Source organism: Stegostoma tigrinum, chromosome 31 (assembly GCF_030684315.1).
Source record: "Stegostoma tigrinum isolate sSteTig4 chromosome 31, sSteTig4.hap1, whole genome shotgun sequence".
Lineage (NCBI taxonomy): Eukaryota > Metazoa > Chordata > Chondrichthyes > Orectolobiformes > Stegostomatidae > Stegostoma > Stegostoma tigrinum.
Genome location: NC_081384.1, coordinates 34393704 through 34416659, shown reverse-complemented (window position 1 = coordinate 34416659; position 22956 = coordinate 34393704). Strand labels below are relative to the sequence as shown.

Sequence of the window (22956 nt, the reverse complement as noted above, 5' to 3'; positions counted from 1 at the left end):
GAGAAACCAGCCATTAGAGAAATGAGAGATTTCTTCTTCAACATTTCTGCCATCACCAAACACATTCCCAAACTGCAGAATTGTTGTGGTGCAGAAGTACAATATTCAGCCCTCTTCCCCAGTTGTCCCACTTTTTAATCATTCTGAAGGGAATATTTCCTCTGCAACAGCACTGACTATAGCTTAGTCGCCCCCAAACAGTCCCTCAAATCTGAGATAATGGGAACTGCAGATGCTGGAGAATTCCAAGATAATAAAATGTAAGGCTGGATGAACATAGCAGGCCAAGCAGCATCTCAGGAGCACAAAAGCTGACATTTCGGGCCTAGACCCTTCATCAGAGAGGGGGATGGGGGGAGGGAACTGGAATAAATAGGGAGAGAGGGGGAGGCGGACCGAAGATGGAGAGTAAAGAAGATAGGTGGAGAGAGTATAGGTGGGGAGGTAGGGAGGGGATAGGTCAGTCCAGGGAAGACGGACAGGTCAAGGAGGTGGGATGAGGTTAGTAGGTAGATGGGGGTGTGGCTTGGGGTGGGAGGAAGGGATGGGTGAGAGGAAGAACCGGTTAGGGAGGCAGAGACAGGTTGGACTGGTTTTGGGATGCAGTGGGTGGGGGGGGGAAGAGCTGGGCTGGTTTAGGGATGCAGTAGGGGAAGGGGAGATTTTGAAACTGGTGAAGTCCACATTGATACCATTAGGCTGCAGGGTTCCCAGGCGGAATATGAGTTGCTGTTCCCACAACCTTCGGGTGGCATCAAATCTGGTACTCTTCCTGATAATAGCAAGAAATGGAAGACCCCTCCCTCCCTCCCTATTTCCATTCTTTTGTTATTGTCATTAGCATCAAATATTCCTTCCAAATTAAAGCAGTTTCCTGTCACTGTTACATCAATTCTCACCCTCCTCTGACTTTTCTGCCCTTGGACTGCTCTGGTGCTCCAATAAAGCTCAATGCAAGCTTGAGGAACAACACCTCATCTCTTGACTGGACACTTTACAGCCTTGAGCTCAAAAATGAGTTCAACAGTTTTAGATCATAACTTCCACTTGGTTTAGTTTTTTTTGCTAGCTTGTTCTTCTTTTGTTTCTTTCTTAATCTGTTTACTTTGCATTCAGATGGTCACTATCTTGTCATTCATACCTCATCTAGGTATTCGTGTGGTTTCTTTATTCATGATTCCCTTTGGATGTTACTTGATAACACTGTCATTTAATCTCTCTCCCCTTCACCTATCACAAATTTGATTTTTTTTTGTTCCAACCTGCCTTGCTTTCGATTGCTCAAAACTCCATAAGCTTCTAACTTTTGAGTTCTGATGAAAGGTCATAGACCTGAAACGTGAATTTTTACCTCCTTTCCATAAATATTGCCTGAATTCTGAGTGTGGCCAGCATTTTCTGATTTAATTCAGCTTTAGAGCATCTGCAATATTTTGCTCTTGGGATGGACTCCTTCTCCACCGCACTTCATTGCATGTCAGTATATGGAGACATAACAGGCACTGTCCTAAATCCCATCTTTGCTGGTGCTCCAATATTGTTTTCTCTTCATAATTTGATGGGATGTGGGTATCGCCCCAAAACACCAGCTATCGTTGCCCTCTCCCAATCGCTGTTGCTGGGAGAAACTTGTTAGACCATTGCAGTCAAAAGTCAACCCCACTGAGTGATCTGGAGTGATATGTAGGCCAGTTTTCCGTCCCTAATGTATATAATATAATCAGATTGGTTTTTTTCAAAATTAAATGATAGCTTCATGGTAACTATTAACAAGATTAGATTTTTTTTTCTCCTTCCAGATTAGTCGTTGAATTTAAATTCCACTAGCTGCCATGGTGGGATTTGAACCCAGATTCCCAGAGGATTACCTCCAGGTTAGTAATCCAGTGACATTACCACTACACCACATACTTCCCTTCTACTGCACCACCTTTATTTGAACTACGCATTGACAATGGGTTTCACAAAATTAGAATAAAGTTGTAGGGTTAAACGGTGTTACTAATGCCTTACGTTGGTTGTAAACGTGCGTGACAACAGTTCTTCTCTCTCTCGATCCTGTTGTTCACGGGCGTATCGACGGTGTTGGAAGTTCTTCAGAGCTGTCTGCAGGTGCTGGCAGTCATACTTTAGTTGATCCACTTTGCTGGAGGAGGAAAATACCAAATTTAAAAATAAGCAAATTAGTAACTATCAAAAATATTTTAGTGCAAAGCCTAAATGCAGTAGGCCATGGCCTAAGGAGAGTGTTGATGGTAAAGATCTTGGAATCCATTTAGCACACAGGAAGAAACACGAAGGTGTTGAGATAAAGTACTTGTTTTATATAACATCTTTCACAATTTGCGGATCAACTAAGACACTTCAAAAGTCAATTAAGTACTTTGATTAATTACTGCTGCTTTGTCAGCAAACACAGGAGCCAATTTGCCTATAGCAATCCATAACCAAATACAGCAACCTTTTCCAAGTAAAAAAAACTTGCTGCCACCTGCAGCATTTTTTTGAAATGTATGCAGCCTAATAGGTGTATTGATGCACATGCCTGCAAGGCGAGTGCTCGATACAAATTTGCTTATACAGGTGCACAATGTTCCATTCAGCCTTACCATCATTAGTAGAGGATGGGCAGGATAAAAAGAAGAAACTAATAAGAAAAGTAACAACATGTAGCTACATTGTCCCTTTCATGTGCTTAGGCCATCCACAAGAATTTTGTCCAATTAAAATTAACATTATTGTCACACGTACTTACCTGAGTACAGTGAAATGTCTACAAACCACCACTTACAGTGCCATCTTAGGCACAAATTGTACCTAGATTCTTAAGTACAAATTCTTTGGAAAAATAAAGGAATAAATAGTCCAGCGTTACAGACCTTCACAGCACATTAGGTATAAAAGTACAAAATCATAGCAATAAGTTAGAAAAGTAAAGAAATAAGAAGTTCAGAATAAGTCCTTCTAACCCAGTCTGTGCTGGCACCAAGCCTCCAGACCACTCTGGGCCTTGTCTCCAGACGTGGCCGGTGGCCTGCTCTGGATTCACCTCGAGGCTCTTTTGTGATAAGGTACACTAGAAATTACTGTGCATTGATGTAAACATTGCAACGCAACAGCAGTCCAACAGCAAACTTAAATACAGCTCAATCATACTTTTAGAAGACTCTTCACTTAACTATATCTTATGAAAACCTTCAAGGCCTGAGATAAATTAACTTCTTCACTTGACCATCCCTTCTTTAGATTTACGGGTTGAATTTTACTTTCTGGCACAACCATTTTTCTTTCTGTCTTTATTTCAAACACAACACAAGAATTTCATTATGATGATCAGATTACTGATGACAGTGTTTATTTTCAATGAGGAGAAATGTCATTACAAGTGCATAATGCCCATTCCTCGCTCCATTTAAAACATGCATCACTGCAGCTCAGGGAAAAGAGGCAAAACAACTTAGTTATACAACAATTTGGTGGCATAAATCTGATATATCTCCAGGTGCACCAGGAGGATTTCCTGTTTCACATGGAGTTATATTGCACCAGTACTACAGTCAGTGGGGAATGAGGGTGGAAGATGAAGTGTTGGGTACAGAATTACACCAACCCAGAATGTGCTGCACAATCAGACAAAGAAAGTCAAGGCACCATACTTCGGGCGGCACGGTGGCTCAGTGGTTAGCACTGCAGCCTCACAGCGCCAGGGACCCGGGTTCGATTCTAGCCTCAGGTGACTGTCTGTGTGGAGTTTGCACATTCTCCCCGTCTGCATGGGTTTCCTCCGGGTGCTCCGGTTTCCTCCCACAGTCCGAAGGTGTGCAGGCTAGGTGGATCGGCCGTGCTAAATTGCCCATAGTGTTCAGGGGTGTGTGGGTTATAGGGGGATGGGTCTGGGTGGGATGCTTCAAGGGGCGGTGTGGACTTGTGGGGCCAAAGGGCCTGTTTCCACACTGTAGGGAATCTAATCTAATCTACCTTTTGAATCATGAAACTTAGGAGATTTCACTTTTCAGTTTATTGAAGCCAAGAGAGGTGTTGGTTCAATTTATTCTGTTGACAATCACTTTGGGACTCTTATGATCGCGGATTAGGGAATCGATTCGAATTTGGAAACAGACCGACTCCTAACACTAACACAACTGAAGCACCGAAACCCCAGATTTTGATCAGAAACCTTGGCACAAAAACTACACAGTGCCAATTTCTAAGGCAGTTAGCAGATACAGACAGGTTCTTCCAACCATAACCAACTGATTAGAACTTAACAAAAGGTGAATAATTTAATGTAAAGAAAATCACCAGTGATTTATAACTCTAATTCAAGACAGCAATCAGAAACACAAGGTTAAAATGCTTATGGAGACATCTGTTTTGAACCTCAATGTGTTCCATATTAAGATTTATGTATTAAAAGTATATATTTTTAAGTATGCAAAAGCTATCCTGTTACACTGGATTCAGGATACTGCTTTGGAATTTCCTGAACAATAAAGCTGCATAAAACTCATTGCTTCACCCAGTTTGTTTAAGCCTAGGACTATTTTGTACAATATTCAACATTTATCACAATATATAAGCTTGCAAAGGAATGGAATGATGTGTATTGAAATGGGAATCACACTTACAGTTTAGCATTTTGCCGTCTATTTGGAGGCTCTTTGCTGGTCAGTATTTCGAGGCGCTCCAGATTGCTGAAAATCTGATCTATTCGGGCTTGGATTTCATTTTCCACCACTACAGCAGCAACAGAATGATCAAATCATTAAAACAATAAAAGTTTAAAATGGATGAACTATGCAGGTTGTTCAAGTCAAACCATATTATACATCAACTCATCTGTACGCCAAAACGGCACATTCACATTTTAGTAACGGGTCAGTAGTAACACCTTGCATCACAGTCAGAAGATGGGTGGGTGCATGCGTGCGAGAGACAGAGAGAGAGAGAAAAGTGGTACCGAGACGACTGGGGGCAGGAGTGGGAACACAACGTAGGGGGGCACACATGTGAGAGAGAGGTGGGTGCATTTGCGAGTGAGCGAGAGTAAGCGAGAGAGAGGGTGTCTGTGTATACAGGTATGAAGAATGGAAGTTCTTATTCTCCTGCTAAGTACCCCCGATGAAGGAAGGGTATCTTCCAAAGACAGTGCAGCTTCATTCCTGCTGTTTTAAAAATGTGACAAAAAACAGACAGCCTACCTCTCCCAATGGCACACACCAAACGCATTGTTCCATGGGCAGGGTTATATTGGGGTCAAAAGACTGAGCTTACAAATGTTTTCATTTAAACTCAATTATAAATTACAAATTTATAGAATAATACACCTAATGATAAATTTACACATAGTAACTTGGCTACCAATTTTGGTACCTGTCCACCAGCCTCTGTATTAAAGGGGAAGGATTATGGGCAAGGTACCTTATTCTATACACTGCAGTTGGGAGAATAGAATATGCAACTCGTAAGCACAAAAATAACGTACAGCAGAGAGTGCACGAGACCCCTCCAACAAGTCCCACAGTACTATTCCAAAGAAGCACAGGGGTCTTAACGTGGGGCTGTAGCTAATATTTATCTCTCACTCAGCACTTCAAAAAGCAGATGGTCTGGTCATGACCACATTGTTTTGGAGGTTGCTGTGTGCAAACTAGCTGTCCCGATTCCTAGATTACAAAAAAGTAGGGAGAAAAGTACTGAAAAACACTTTGCAGCCAATTGGGACGTACCGAGATACTAAAAGGGGCTGTGTAAATACATCACTATTTCTTTACTTTCCGTTAACACCCTTGGGAGCTACGGCTATAGCGTCGTGAGGCAACACTGGATTGACTCTTCAAACCACAAAAAAAATGCTTAGACAGGCATTCTATGAACTTTAAATCCCAAATTGCACAAACTCCAATTAAGATAATATCAGGATGCCTCGTTGACGGCTCAGTTGGTAACTAAGAGCTGAGATGCAAAGCTCACGAGGCTCCATTCCAGTCTGCTGAGTTAGACTGACTTAACCTGGGGTGGCAGTGCTACCAATAGGCCTCAATGTCCTGTGTGAACAACAGGGGAAAAGAACATTCAGCCGCACTCCTGCTCAATACTCTGCAACAACTGCTAAAATAATGTTGCAGCATATGGTGCTAAAATACCAGGGCCACTGCTGCTACAATGATTCAGTAAATTTCTGATATTGGATTAGCATTAGATCTGGCTCCATGTCCAGCACTGCATGGCCTGGATCAGATCACAAAGGGAAAATAATTAAGGGCGGCTGCTAAAGGCTAACTAGAACCATACACCACACCCCACCCCACGTGCTTCCTATTATCCATTAATACTACCGCTAAACTATAAATTCTAAGTGAAATTTACTGACTTTCTTAACACCTCACCCGTACTCCCCATCTAACTGGGTTGCAGCATCAAAACTTGAAGACAGTCACATCAAGTGATTAATAACAGAAATAATCGTAGGAGTTCCAAATGAATAAATCTACCTCTTTTCATGTCGAAAGTCATAGACTTTAAGTTATACATTTGAAGGGATAAGATCAAAGCTAGAAAAGATTAGTTCTGGAAGAGATCTGAAGAAATTGATAAACTTTTGTACTGAATGATTTCATAAAAAGCTATAATGTCCATCCAGAAGGTTTGATCTATTCCCTAATACAATGGTGATGTACTAAGATACCCCTCCAGGAATAAAAACAATGTCATTATTTCCTTTGGCAGAGCTTTGTGCCCACATTTGTTCCTCCCCTGCCTTGGCACCAGGCTGGGTCTGTTTACATCTCTTAATTATGAATACTTACAGTGAACAGACTGTGCGTCTGCCTTCTCCAGCTGCCCCATGTGAGTTTGCACCTCATGAATCTGCCTGCGAGGAGAGACAGGAGGAAATGGGTGGATTAGCATCTATCTGCAAACATGGGCAGGGCCCATCAGAGGAAAGAGGACTTTTCACCCCCTGTATTCTGTGTGAGGACTCCCTATCAGGCCTTGGAAAACAAGACAAAAGCACAAGGAGTGGTTCCATTTTCACAGCACAGATGACGGTAAAGATAGAATAAGATTGGAAGCATGAACTGGAATGACGCAAGCATACAATCTGAGGCACAGTGATGACATGCTGGAATATCCCTGTACACAATCAATCAGTAACTACACATCCCAAGTCACTGTAGAACAAGACTGGGGGAAAAAAAGCATTATCACAAGTAGGCACTACTGGCAGTCACAAGACAGAGGTTATAGTCAGTATCCTTTCAGGGTAAAACACCATGTAAATGAACCTACTTACTTAAATTATTATTAAAAAGTATTCCCATCACAGAAACAGGATAAGTTCTAGAAATCGTGCTGGTGTTTAAGTCAACACAAGCATCTCCCACCCGGTTTAATCCAAATTCTTCAAGATATAAATCTCCTTGTACTTACCCAGCTTTCTCTTGAATACATCATTGCTTTTTTCTAGAACTAGACTGCGTTCCAAACCACTTGGAAGGAGAATCTTAGTTACAAAAAAAAACCAAATGCTTATTTCCAACGTACCCTAACTTTATACTTATACATTTGAATGTCACACAGAAGTCACTGCAGCCAAAAGGAAACTCATGTGGGCATTAACACCGGCATGGATCAGTTGGGGTGAAGAACATACAGCATAGAATCTAGTCAAAGTAATTCAACAGAAGAGTGTTGTGGAATGAGCTGCTAGGCTATAAAGACCTCAGAACTTAGATTAGATTGGAAAATTAGATTAAATTCTAATAGTACCCCATTAACCTGATCTCAGCCTGAGTATTTCAGCAGGCTTTTGTGTCACAAGCCGAAGGCAGAAATACTAGTTTAGGTCATTTGTGATGGATCCAAAGCAAATACTGACTCCTATTATTGACAAATCAGCCAGATGATGGCAGAGTGGGTGCATGAGAAGCCAAACATTGAAACAAATGTGTTAATATGCTGAAAACAGAGGGTGGACCAGAGGAACTGCTGTTTACTTTACCTCCTCTTTGTGCAGCATTCAGCAAGTTATCCCTGATCAAATGCTGGAATACTACAGGCATTTACAGTTCCAATAAATACTTCTGTTAAAAATCACAGCTTACAAGTAAGTTCAGAATCAAGTGAGTGACATATGTGTGGATTAAAGAGCTAAGAAGAAGTTAGTCTACAGAAATCAACGTTAGCATAAAAAAACCTGAGTGAAAATGAACAATGTGGGAAGTTAAACTCAGCACATGATAAAGACTCAAGAGAAATTTAACTTTTCCCTTTAAAAGCCTTCAGTAAGACATGTTCCCCATCACCTTCAGTGGTACCTTACCTCCTGAATGTGCTGAGCTTTCCTACCTCAATCACAATGCGATAATAACTGTATTTCCACTGGGCAGACTATCATTGGGTCTGACCACAGATGGAGAAATGGGATATTATGCATTCAAATACAAAAAAGAATCAGCTTACCAAGACTAGCCATACATCATAGTCTGGCAAAGAAACAAAATATTTGTAAGGTGCTTTACGGATGATTATGGAAGTGAACACATTGGTGTAATGGAGATGGATATAGGACAACTGCCAGTTCGCTGCAGAAAACCAATGACAACACAGACACAACAGTCTGCACTGAAACTCATCTAGACTTAGCTTGCTCCCTCTCCACAAATGTCGCCTGACCCGCTGTGATTTCCAGCATGTTTTGTTTTCACAACAGTCAAAATTCTGCCTCCTGTGATAACAATTTAATACTTTTGTATGAATCGATTGCCATGGCAGGGGTAGGAATCTTGGAGCAGGACAGCACTATAAGACCAGTGATAGCAGGAACTGCTAATGCTGGAGTCTAAGATAACAAGGTGTGGAGCTGGATGAACACAACAGGCCAGGCAGCTTCAGAGGAGCAGGAAAGCTGATGTTACGGGTCTGGTCCCTTCTTCAGAAATGGGTGCCAACCCGAAATGTCAGCTTTCCTGCTCTTTTGATGCTGTTGGGCCTGCTGTGTTCATCCAGCTCTACACCTTCTTCTCGCTTGCATTCAGAAGAGGTGGGTTTTTTTGTTTAAATTAGCATTTTAGGGCTTCTTATAAAATGACCAGCTAAAATAATTGAGGCCTTGTGGTTAATCCACATGGTTCAAACGTTTAAAGATTCCTGGTATGTCCTTCAGCATTTGGCAAGACATTATTCCACAGCAAAAAAAAACTGCAGATGCTGTAAATCAGAAACAAAAACATAATAATTCGCTGGAAAAGCTCAGCAGGTCTGTGGAAGGGTCACCAGTCCTGAAATGTTAACTCTGATTTCTCTGCACAAATGCTGCCAGATCTGCTGAGCTCTTCCAGCCACTTCTGTTTTTGTTTCGTATTCTATAGCAGCTGTTGTACGTATTTCCACGATTTGCTGAAAATATCAGACAGACAGATTACCAACCAATTGCAGGGTTTTAAATATATTCAAACAAGCTACCTCCGCGTCAAAGGTATTTTTATATAATTAACAGCATATATATTACAAATGATGATCATGAGATTTACGTTTCATGAAACATAACAGAGTCCAAACAAATCAGATTAATTTTCAAAGTCATATCACACAGGAAGAGCCTTGTGTCTGTGCCAATGCTCTGGAAACGCTATTCAATTAGTTTTAAACTCCAATACATTAGTTCTTTATTTGTCTTTTTCTATTTGTGAGACATATCACTGAAATAAATTAATTGTTCTGAATCAAGTGGAAATCAAAAGTCAAATGCTCAGAACAACGAGAGTTGTAGGTCACGTGCTTCATAGCTTGTGTTTTTGGAAAGAAAGGATTACAATTCAATGACAGAATAACAATGTTCATTAAAGAGTAATAAAAATACTCAAATTATGTTTACTTGAACTGTGAAAGACATCCAGCAGTGCAATGATAGGTTCAGTTGTTCTGAACTTGGATCACTTCTCCAAAATATACTTTAGCTGTATAACACAAGGGTGAAGTTCTGGGTGTTACTGGCTTTTCAGGGGCGATGGCAGAGCTGGGAGCAATTTGAGGTGAAAGAGAATATCATGTATTTTGCACTGTAAAGATTATTTTATCCCCATAGTTTACTGCTACCAACGCTCATGACGTATCAACAATGCATCAACATATTTAAAACAGAAGTCTTAATAGCCACACATTTCAAATTACTGCTTAGCACTTGAATCAGAAGAACAAAGGTTCAAGTCCCACCCCATGATTATGTAACTTGGCTTCACACTCCAGTGCTGTGCTTAGGGGGCTCTGTACTTTCACAGATGTTGCCTTTAAAAATTGGACTTTACACCAAGGTACTTTCTGCTGTCTCAGGGAGATGGAAAAGATCCTAGCTCGTAACCTCAAAGAAGAGCTGGGGGAGTTCTCTCATTGCCTTGGCCAATACATATTCTTCAATCAAATCAGTAAAACAGATTATCTAATCATTACCTCTTCAGTGTTCAAAATTGCTTGACACGTTTCCCACGTAACATGAAATTTATTTCACTGACTGAACAGTGCCGCAGATAACCTGGTGTATTAAAAGATTCCACATAAACAGGTTTCCCTTTTTCTATATACCATAGGAACACTGGGAGCAAAGAATACCACAGTCCAGATCATCACTTTTCAATCACCCACTCCCTGAATTATCTATCCAATTTCTTTCGCTTCTCACTCCAGCTGCCTCCATGACCTCCCAGTGTAGTCCATTCTACGTGTTTAATATCATTTACATAATTAAGTTTAAGCTATTGTGGAAAATGCCACTCTCGAAGACTGCCCAGACAATCAGCATAAAATGGCTTGCTTCACCTGTTGTAAAATTTTTGGCAGCTTCCTGTGTGCAAACTACGTTTCCAACATTACAACAATGATGACATCATCATAGAGAGACATTCAAAATACTTCATTGTTTTGGGATGTTCTGATTTTTTTTCCTTACAAAATCAAAAAACTTTCACATGTCTCAGGAGCCGGGAAATGACCATCTCCAACAAGAGAATTTTAACAATGGTCTTACCATTGCTGAATCTCCATCATGAGTACCACTTATAGTGCAGGGTATTTATTACTAAGGACAGCCAAATTTTAAATATTGTATAAAATTCCCAAGTAATGTCACAGCACGAACACAATTGCAGATCTGGACCTTAGTGAAATAATAGCCATTGAAATAAAAACAAAGTAATTTTTCCGAAAATCCCTAAAATAGTGACCCTTAAAGCTCCCTAAACCAGAAAAGTAAAACTTGGGGGAGGTTTACAGCGGATCATTTAAAGGTCACTTTCCCTTCCACCTCACCTGTGTCAAATTCGTACAGCAGTAATGTCATTCAGAGTAGGTGGTCTCAATGTTCCTGTGACAGAGGTCAATGCTGCAATTCTCCTAGTATCTTCTCTCCAGTCAGATCTGTGATAAGTTTCCAGCATCTGGCTTATGAGCAGATGTATTTTCTAGGATTCTTTATATTCCTTAACAGTCATTGCAAAACTTGTCTCATTTACTGGCTCAATTTACAATTGGGATGAAATGAGAACAATTAAATCTTGGTAAACAGAGATGTTTCAGCCTCAGGCCAGCAATAAAAATACCTGCTTTGAATAACTAAACTCCAAAGGGATATGTAGCCTCAAGGACAAACTAGAAGTTAAATCTATCTACATCAACATAGAGGACTACAGATGTGATAATGAGTTACAGCTTAATACAATTCAATCAAATAGCCCTCCTGACATAAGCGATGCAAACTAAACTTGTGGATCTACAAATACCAAAGCCGTAAGAGTGAATTTCTGACTGCTGCTAATTCTTTTCTCCTGTAAATTTTTCAAAAAAATATTATTTGTTACTTTCGAACAGCAGTTATAGCTATCAAGGTAAACAGAATAAAGAAGAAATAATGTTGAGATAGAAGATCAACCACGATCAGGCTGAATACTGGTTCAGACTTGACGGGCCAAATGGCCTACTCCTATATCCTGTGTTCCTATGTAAACAGGCAAGGCAGATTAGGAGCACTGAGAAAGCAGGTAGTCTTGTATGACTAGTGAACCGCTACCATTACAGCTAATACACTTGGACATGGAAAAATTAGGAAAATTATGTGACAACAGTAGCATTTCACGTGACGTAAGTTAGTCTTTCAATTCCCCATAAATCACAATAAGCAGTGAATCCCTCCAGTTCCAGACTCTGGTGCATCCCCAATTTTAATCGGTCCATCATTGCTAGCTCCCCTTTAGTCACCGCAGCCCTAAGATCTGGAATTCACTAGAAAATTTGCAGCACTTTTCCCACTTTAAGATGCTCCCAAAACTTTTTCCTTTGGTTGTCTGTCCTATTATGTTCAATGTGGTTCAGTCTTATATTTTCTTTATAATTATGGCGTGTCTTCAACCATTTTATCATGTTACAGGTTCTGTACAAATACAAGTAGCAGTTATTGTTGCTATCCATTCACCTCAAATTATCCCATTTGTACAACTCCTAAATTTTTAAATTTCTGAAAGCATGGGTAATTTTGTTGAGAAAAACTGACACGGTTTGTGAGGAGATACAAGCTGTGCCTCAGATTTCCAGACAATTATGTGAGAGTCAGGGGTTTCATGCTTTAGCTTTATATATCAAACACTGACTTCAAACTTAGCTTTGTTCCCTCTGTCCTGAAAAACAATACTGGCTTTTGCTGGTGGTACTTAGTTTCACAACGAGAGAATATTACTCTTATAAGCTGGGATAGCGCGTCTTTTTTCTCTCAAGTGTTATATGCATCACATTTAGCAAGTGAATTAAACCTGGATGCTCTCGGAGCTTCTTTTTTGGATCTGCCAATGCTGAACAGGTAATCCCCCCCGTTCTGCTTCTATCCATATCTGTTACTGGAAATGCAGATCAAACAGAATTCCAAGTCCAGCTACTCTCTGAACAACATTCAGGTGTGGAGATTTTATCAAAATCATTACATCAGATGGTATACAGATTTCAAACGAGATATTAGACATGTCCCAAATGGTTATTTATTGCCAGATAAAAGATACATCCTTTTCAGGCTATAAGTCACACTTAAGTAAAAGCGGTCATGTTGATTTGAATCTAAGTAATATTTAATAAGAAATTTAGTTAATTTCTTGTGAATTTCAAAATTCGTGCCATTTGCTGGAATGCAATTTGGTCAAAATCTTCGAGCCAGAGGTAATGCCACACAGGTCACTGCTGACAGTGATGACACGTACACTGATACTTTTTAATCACCATCGTGGCTGCGGCTTCCTACGGAGATGGCATGGGTGGGTATTAACTGTTCAGGTTTATTTTAAGTGAATGCATAAGCCTTCCTGATACAGTTCCTGCTGTCAATCACTGTCAATCCAAGTCCCATGCCTGTGATTAACAGTGGAAATACCCTGGGGTTAATTTCTACATAAGTATACGGCATCAAGCTCAAGACTTCAATGTTAAGGTCAGTGTTGAAAACATTCTCAGAAGGGGCCAGGACGTGTACTTCTACCTGTCAGAAGGTTACGATTCCTAGGTAAATAGTGTGCGTGTGCGTGTGTCTCTAAGCTTTCACCTCAACTGCTGTTGGAAGACCTGAACTAAACTTCAAAAAAACCTGAAGCAACCTCCTGTTGCTATCTCGAATTGGTTTTGGGTTGCTTTCTTATGTATTTTCTATTATCTGTTGACGAGAAAGATCTGGTCGAGGAACTAAGTTCAACAAACATACATTACCCTCACGTGAGAATAACCAGCTCACGGTCTGGGTAAGGGATCCTCATTAAAAAAAAAATCAGCATTCACTTTCACATCCCAGGAAATTCTCTTGATGAGATCACCATGCAACTTAAACATTAAAATATAGCTGTAGACCATAAATAAGGTAAAAAGAAACCTGAATCATAATAGTCTGATTCCCATTGGTGCTACTCCCCTTTACACTATATTTGACTCAATATTAAAGTCAATCTCTGCTGATGAACAAGTTAAACAAGACATGGTGTCACATTAAAACAAATAAATTCCAGGTTAACTGATAATATTCATTAGGATAACTAATAGCACTAAGGCAAACTGACCAAAGTTTCTCCATGTTTAATCCTTGGTTTGTGAGCTTGCCTGATTTCACCTGTGACACCAATAAAGCTGTTGCAAATCACCTTGTGACCACTAATTTGGGCAACATTGGAGAAAGACTTAATAAAAAGACACACCCAATACTGATTTCTATCCAGTGATCCCATTGGAGGAGCCTGAGCCAGAAGCCTGGATCGTACAACGCTAAGAAGCTACCCTTTGTCAAAGAACTTTATAATTGTCACCGTCTACTTAATCAACCAATTATTAGAAAATATGCATTGAACAATGACCCAGCAGGAGTCGGTGCCTTCAGGAATATTGAATAGTTGTATAAGGAGGAAAAAACTCTGCCAAATAGATCAGTGAACTTTAATAAGTTCTTCATCCAAGAATGGCTTCTCCCTAAATGTTGACACCATCCTTCTTGTTAACTGGCTTTAAGATTCGGAATTTCTAGGTTTTTCTACATGGAAACAGCTTTCTTTCAAATTCTTCCACGGGACGTGGTAATGTTGGCAAGGCCAGTATTTATTGCCGATTCCTAATTGAACTAGAGACGGTAGGGCTTATCCACTTTCATGAATCACTGCAGTTCACCTGATGCAGGTATACCCACAGCGCTGCTGTGGAGACCCTTGCGAGATTTTAACCCAGCAATAGTTAACTAATGGCGATATAGGTCCCAGTCAGTTTTGCATGTGGCTAGGAGAGCACCTTGTAAGGGGCGCCCTTCCCCATATTCCTGTTCATCCAGGTGGTATAAATTGTTAGTATGTTTAAACAGGCTTGGTAAGTAACTCCAACAAAGCCTGTATACAGTACACATTGCAGCCACTGTGCATAAGTGGTAGAGAGAGTTAAAGTTTAAGTAAGTGGATACGGTAATGATCAAGAGGACTGTTGTGTCCTGCTCTTAAAGCTGTACTCACCCAAATAAGTACAGAGTATTCCATCACACTTCCAACTTGTACTGTGTGTTGATGGACAGGTGCTGGGGAGGGAGGTGGTGAGTTACGCGCATCAGGGATCCCAGCTTGTGACCGGCTCTTGTATTGATAGTACAAGTGATCTCATCATTTTCTGGTTAACAAAATACTGTTCTATCTGGAATTATAGCACAAACATTTAGCTTAAATCTTTGAGTCACAATTGACTAAATTGTTTTGGAAGAGACATAATGGAAGCCTGCAACATCTTTAAGAAAAAGCACACCGGTGCAGTACCGAATCCTACAGATCGGAGGGATCCACCGCTGGTTTGTGCCAAGTCAGCAGTTTGTTTGCTGCAAGTACTTTCAGTCTTACAGTAGAAGTGGCAAGAAAAATATAAATCAGGCACTGTCTCCCAGTGGTGATCAGGGACCCACTGCAGAAGAGTTTGTGTGCTCAGAGTGAAAACAGGGCTGATCTCAGCAGTAACATCGTGCAGGGTCAAACAGTTTGCCAACATTCCGTACCTTGGCGCACAAACAGAAAGTGCCTTAGAAGGAATGACTGTGCTGGTGAGCCAACCCAGCAAAAAGTTACTGCTTTCAGCAGAAACGGGGAGATTTTTCTTTTTGAAATGAAAAGTAAAGTAATTGTTATATGCCATCTCCATAGCAGATGTACCAGCAGAGTTCACTTGTGGGACAATGGGTGACAATGAGGTCATCCACAGTGAAATAATGTTAAGGTGGCCAGCTAGGCCAAACAGTGCTCATCTTAAAGGAATGGGAGAAATTGGACAGAAATTAACCTCAAAAAGAGTTAACAACATGATCCAATTCCTTGGGGCAGTCCTTTCAAAAAGCCCTGTTCAGACATGCTTGAGTTATTTTCAAGGTAGCTTTTGTTTTTATTTATTCATTCACAGGACATGGGTGTCAAAGGCTCGGCCAGCACTCATTGGGAGGTTCACAATATAAATCTACATGCAGAAGTCCTTGAACCTTACAAATAATTAGAAACCAGTATTCTGGACGTTAAAAAAATGTCAGATGACCTAGGACTCTGCTTCCCTTCTGCAACTGAATCCACGACTTCCTGACCCACAGGCCACAATCAGTAAGGATAGGTGCTAACACTTTCTCGACGATTATCCTCAACATTGGCTGACTACGCAGCCTTGCAGGGTGGCAATTATCTTACTCCTCATAAATTCACACCGTGTGGTCAAATTCAGCTCTAACTCCCATTTACAAATTTGCTGATGATGACACAGCCATAGTGGGTCGGATCTCAAACAATGACGAGACAGAGTACGGGATAGAGATGGACACCTTAATGGCGTGTTGTAAAGACAGCAAACTCTCCCTCAATGTCAGCAAAACAAAGGAGCTGGTCATCAATGTCAATAAACAGAGTGGAGGACTGGTCCCTGTCTGTGTCAATGGGACTGAGGTGGAGCTTCAAGTTTCTAGCAGTAAATTATCACCAACAATCTATGCTGGCCCATTCACAACAATGCTTTCATCAAGAAAGCACACCAATGCCTTTACTTCCTCAGGAGACTAAGGAAATTCAGCGCTTCCACAATGACTCTTGCCAACGTTTATAGATGCGCCATAGAAAGCATTCTATCCAGATGCATCACAGCTTGGCATGGCACCTGCTCTGCCCAAGACCATGAAAAGTTACAGAGAGCTGTGAATCCATCACGAAAACCAGCCTTCCTTCCAATGACTCCAGTCTAAACGTCCCACTGCCTCAGGAAAGCCGCCAACATAATCAAAGACCCGGAGACAACAAGGAAACGTGTGTCATCAACACACATGGCTGGCCAGCAGGACTTGGCCTTAATTTTGTCGATAGTCGCTTGTTAATCAGGTTTGACGGCCCTTACAGAATGGTTGCCTGTCGTCAAAAGTTGCGAGCCAGACGACCAGCAGCAACACCACAAGAACGTGTGCTCAAAAGCATTTAAATTTTCATAAAATCCAAGTGATGGACAGAAAACCTTCTCTGAGGAAATCATTAGTTATGGGAGCTCTCTTCCCTGTTTATAGACCTATCTTTGAATGAAAAAGACAACAACTTTGCTTTCTTTACCACTGTCAAACTCAACTGAGGCAGCAATGTAAAAGCTAAGGTAGATCCAAGGCTTAGTATTTTGGGACAGATGGCTAATTTCCTGAAAGCTTCTCCACCATCAACAACACTTGGCAGAAGAATGGAATACAGTCCAATTGCCTGGATGTATGCAGCTGCAACAACACTGAAGTAGCTCCACAACACCCAGGATAAAGCAGTCCCCTTCGTCAGCACACCATCCAGGCTCATCACATTTAGCCTTAACACCATTGACATATCTTGGACTGCAGTATGCACCATCCACACTGCGGCAGGTCACTGTGCCATCTTCAGAAGCATCTCCAAAACCATCAAACACAAACACCTAGGACCAGAGCATCAGGTTCATGACAACGGCACTGTGACTATCAAATTCATAAATACACCTCCACTCTTGCATCATCCCGGTCAAAATCACTGAATCCAACAGCACGGAGAACAAATCCACCAATATAATGGCTACTAGGAATTAACAATAAAGTCTAGCCAGTGACAAATGCCACTGACCTGTTGAGAAAATAAAGCCAAAGTATTCCCTTGAAACATGTCCTTGCAATCATCTATGAGACAAAAATATTTTTCTAACGCCCAAAATACTGGTTTTCAAATACATTTTTTAAACTAGCAGCACCAAGTCATAGTCATACAGCACAGAAACAGGCTCTTTAGTCCAACCAGTCTATGCCAACCATTGCCCCAAACAAAGCTCATCCCTTGCAACAAACAATACGGCAAATACTGCGCAGGCCATTTTCACAGAGTAGCAACAATGGTACTACATTGTGCAAGTGTGACAGATGCAGGCTACTGAAATATAAATAGGTATGAAATATATCACTAAAGTTCTGAGACACAAAAAGGTTTGCCATTGGTACTCTCTCCATGCAGTGTTGTCATTAGAAAATAAAGCATTGCTGCCAAAGTTTGCTTCCTGGCACAACAGATCAATATTGCAATTCCAGCTTCACAAAAAGGGATGGTTCCAGGGATGAGAAGCTTCAGTTATGAGGTTATGAAGACAGGTTACAGAAGTTGGGACTGCATTTCTTGAAAAAGGTTCAGGTGAGACAAGGTCTGAAGTATTCAAAATCATGAGACAGCTGGATAGAGTAAATAGGAAGAAAATATCCATCTTGTGAATAGTTCGAGAATTAATAAAAGAAGCAAGAAAGTTCTATGAGATAGAACCTTTTCACACAGCTAGTGGTTCTAGAATGCAGTGCCAGTGAGCTTGGTGGAGGTAGGTTCAACGGATGCATTTAAATGGTGAATTCGACGGTTATTTGAAAAGAAACAATGCCCAGAGTTTTGGCAGAAGGCAAAAGAATGGCACTACGTGATGAAGGACTCATTCAGAGCACTGGTTCAACATGATGGGCCAAAATGGATCTCCTCCTATGTTGTATAAATTCACGGATTCCAATGGGCAGATTGGTTGAATCCCAATTTCATAGAATCCCTAAAATGTGGAAACAGGCCCTTCAGCCCGACAAGTCCACACCAACCCTCAGAACGTCCCAGCCAGACCCATTCTCCTGTGAGCCACCTAATCTACACATCCCTGAACACTACAGACAATTTAGCATGGCCAATCCACCTACCCTGCACATCTTTGGACTGTGGGAGGAAACCGGAGCATCCAGAGGAAACCCACACAGACACGGGGAGAACAATGCAAACTCCACACAGACAGTCGCCCAAGGGTGGAATCGAACCCAGGCCCTGGCACAGTAAGGCTGCAATGCCAACCAGCGTGCCGCCCTATTATCTGTTGTGGCCACATCCTGAGCACAAAACAGAAAGCACATCCATTCTCTCCAGCTGAAGGAAGGCAAAAGTAGATGGGTGTAAAGTAAAGCCTGCTACTCCTTTAAACAGCTTGATTCATTTCAATAGTCTAACAGAAGCCTTGCTGTGATCTCAAGTTATGATGCAATGGATTTCACTGGTGGTCCACTCTAGAAATAAGCAAATTACTGTAGCCCATTGCTACTAACACAATGCATTACAGACAATGACAGAATAGCTGCTGATGGCTGAATTACAGGTGTGTAATATTCCAAATTGTCTGGATCAGTCGACAGTCTGTGGATGATCCAAAACTAACACTGGTTCCAGTGCAGCTGCAACTCATTCATCAACTACTTTTCAGGCTTTTGGGGCAAGCGCAAGCTTGATGCATACAAACAAGAGACCAAATCCTGAGAGATATTGGTGCAAAGTACAGCTGAAGGCAACACAGATGGATAACAGGGCTACTAAAGCTCCACAAACAAATGTACAACTGCATTTCGTAAAGCTGCTCTTCCAGAGAACAGAATACCTTTGTAAAGCACAAATTTACTGCTGAGAAGATTTTAATACCGAGAAAACCCATTTTTTTCCTTTGGGGAGGATGGAGTGTGGTCAGAGAATTCATACAAATGTCAATGCATACTATAACGTAGTGTGTTTGATAACTTAGAACATTTTATTTTTCAACTATAATCTAAGGCCAGAAACAATTACAGGTGAACTGATATAGAGTTAAAGGCTGTTTCAAAACTAAAATGAGACAGTTCAGTTTTGAATATGACTTTGAAAGCAGCTCTATTCCTTATGAAGGGGCAAAGGACAGAACCGTACTGAATACCAGATATAGAGCAGTAAAGATTTACAAGCGGACAGGAAGTTGCAGAAGTAGGTGGAGCAAAGGTGAGAAGAAATCTGAAAAAAAGGGGAATTTTATATAAAATGCATTGGATCAGAGAAAGTCAACATAAGGCTCATGAGGAGGGGAAGGAATTTGTAAAGGAGATTAGCGTAGGATGGGAGACAGGTTGCTGCAACTGAGCTTATGAAGAATGGAAATCAACTCCAGAGGTGGGAAAAGCATGTTTCAGTTAGCAAATGAATGGAAGTATAAAATGTTGTGGAAGTGGATATATACAGCCTTGGTGATGCAGAGGCTGTAGAAATTCAGGTCTGGTTTCAACATGGCACCAGGATCTGGCATCTGGGGTTACATACAGCAGACCAATGAAATAAAATCTCCCCTTCCCCCACTGCATCCCTAAACCAGCCCAGTTCATCCCCTCCCCCCACTGCACCACACAACCAGCCCAGCTCTTCCCCCCCACCCACTGCATCCCAAAACCAGTCCAACCTGTCTCTGCCTCCCTAACCGGTTCTTCCTCTCACCCATCCCTTCCTCCCACCCCAAGCCGCACCCCCATCTACCTACTAACCTCATCCCACCTCCTTGACCTGTCCGTCTTCCCTGGACTGACCTATCCCCTCCCTACCTCCCCACCTACACCCTCTCCACCTATCTTCTTTACTCTCCATCTTCGGTCCGCCTCCCCCTCTCTCCCTATTTATTCCAGTTCCCTCCCCCCATCCCCCCTCTCTGATGAAGGGTCTAGGCCCGAAACGTCAGCTTTTGTGCTCCTGAGATGCTGCTTGGCCTGCTGTGTTCATCCAGCCTCACATTTTATTATCTTGGAATCTCCAGCATCTGCAGTTCCCATTATCTCAAATAAGTTCTCCAGTCTGCTGGCTATGAGATATGAAAGGGGATTGGGCAGTTTCAATTTCAGTTTCTTTAAGTCAAATACACAAAATTGCACCAAAAATTAGCAGTCCTACTCCAAGAGGCAACAAGATATATGTGTTAAAAAGGGAAAATATTGTTAACAATGAGGCATGTCTGAAGCTTGGATAGACTAGATCTTCACTTTTAATATTATACATCTGAGTCAGATTTTGAAACCAGATACCCAAAATCGAAAGTATTCCATTTCTCAGCATGACCATTCTTCAATTTTTTTTTAACTTCATTCATGGGATGAGGACGTTGATGGCTAACATTTATTGCCCATTCCTAGTTACTCTGAAGGCAGTTAAGAGTCAACATAATTGCAGTGGAGTCTGGAATCACATGTAGACCAGACCAGGCAAGGATGTCAGTTTCCTTCCCTAAGGTCATTAGTGAACCAGATGGGCTTTTCCTAACAATCGACAATGGAGATAATGGTCAACAGACGACTCTTAATACCAGATGTTTTAAAATAAATTCAAATCCACCATCTGCTATGGCAGGATTCATACCCAGGTTCTTAGAACATTATCTGGGTGTCTGGATTAACAGTCAAGTGATTATACCACTCGGCCATCACCTCCCCCAAAGATACAAAATTTCAAAACCAAAATGTACTTTCATCAAGAATAAATTAATTCTCACTGTGACTGCAAATTTCTGGTTCAATGTGAACGCATGCATTAATTCAGACAAGCAATCTTTGTTAAGTGCTTGTTGTTTCCAATGGGAGGGTACAGGAAAATGGGACTACACAGGACTGCAGTTATACCCTAGCATCACCTAGGACATGGGCAATGGGGAGCAATGAATGTTAGCCCAGGGAAAAGCAATAATAGCCTTACTGTCAACCAACACAGAAAGGGAAAGTTTACCTATAAATCTCTTTTAAAACTAACATCACTATTATACCAGGCACCAGAGAATCTGACAGCTCTAGAGGCCATTCCATCCATCAGGTTTATGCTGGCTCCTTGATCAAGTCCAGTTAATCTCATTGTTGCTCTCATTTCTATTATTTTTATTTTAATTCCAGTTTCCCATTTGGAATTTACTCTGGGATCAGCTTCTAGCTCCCACCCTGGAGCCCAGCGGCAATCCTGAGAGACCTCCTGCCCCACAAACCGGTCCCCGCTCCCCCAGCGGCCGCCACTTACTTGTTGGTCTGGTGATAGAGCGTCTCCATCCCGGCAGGGAGTCGGGGCCGAGGCCTGGGCCCGAGCTGGAGCCTGTCGCTGTCGCGGAGGCCGGTGTGGCCGCCTCTCGCGCGCTGTGCTTCCGCCTCCCTCTGCCTCTCTCAGGGACACGTCAGCAGCCGCTGCCTCAGGCTCAGGCCTAGGCCCAATCCCACACTCTACTCCCCGCCCCCCGAGGCCCCGTTCTCGAATGTTTCAACCGCCGGTTCCGGTTCCCCGAGGCCGGGCCGACACTGACAACAGCTTCAGGAACCCCCCCACAAATACCGTGTGAGGAGGAGCCGGGCAGAGGGAAACCGGGGTGGATCCCGATCAGACACAGGAACAGATCCCGATCAGATACTGGAGTGGAAACCAATCAGATGCTAGTGTGAATTCAGATCTAGATCAGAAACCGGAGTGGATCTAGATCCGAAACAGTGTGCATCTCAGTCAGAAATTGGAGTGGATCTAGGTGCAGATTAGAAACCAGAGTGGATCTGGATAAAGGTCAGAATCCAGAGCAGATTAAGAACCACACTGGAAGCCGGAGCAGATTCAGATTGGAAACTGCTGCAAATCTGGATCCACATCAGAAACTGGAGTAGATTCAGATCCAACCCCCTGGATTGGAAACTGGAGGAGATCTTGATTCAGAACAGAAACTGAAATAGATCAAAATCATATCAAATTTGGGGTAGATCCAACTATAACTGGATCAATAAGTGGAGCGGCTCTTGATCATAGCTCAAACCAATTCAAATCAGATCTAGGAGTAGATCAGGATAGGTAAAAGGAGTGAACCAGTAACAGGAACAGGTCAGGATCAGAGATAGTAGCAAATCCAGATCAGGCATAAGAGTAGACCGGGATCAGACACAGGATCAGATCCAGAGCCAACAATATCTGGATTAGAAAAAGGAGCACATCAGAATCAGAAACAGGAGAAGATGTGAATCTGTTACAGGAGGAGATCTGGATCAGAAACAGGGACTGATTCAAATGAAGCTAGAATAGGTCCAAATCACAGACAGCTGACTGTTTAGCCTCACCAACACTTTTTAGTGCAAAA

General features: G+C 41.8%; 1 protein-coding gene across 3 annotated transcripts in view; it reads right to left on the bottom strand.

Moving 5' to 3' along the window:
- The window catches only part of gosr2 (golgi SNAP receptor complex member 2), a 50773-nt gene extending 28351 nt beyond the window's left edge, over positions 1–22422 (bottom strand). Inside the window, exons 1-4 of one of the 3 annotated variants that reach the window (XM_048560871.2) lie at positions 21867–22422; positions 6810–6874; positions 4629–4737; positions 2014–2146 (exon numbers count right to left, since the gene is read on the bottom strand). In XM_048560871.2, coding sequence (XP_048416828.1) covers positions 2014–2146; positions 4629–4737; positions 6810–6874; positions 21867–21895 — 336 coding nt within the window. In that variant the 5' untranslated portion in view covers positions 21896–22422. The remainder of the gene's footprint in view (positions 1–2013; positions 2147–4628; positions 4738–6809; positions 6875–21866) is intronic. The other 2 variants (XM_048560869.2, XM_048560870.2) reach the window with 2 other exon arrangements.
- Between the last annotated feature and the right edge of the window lie 534 nt (positions 22423–22956).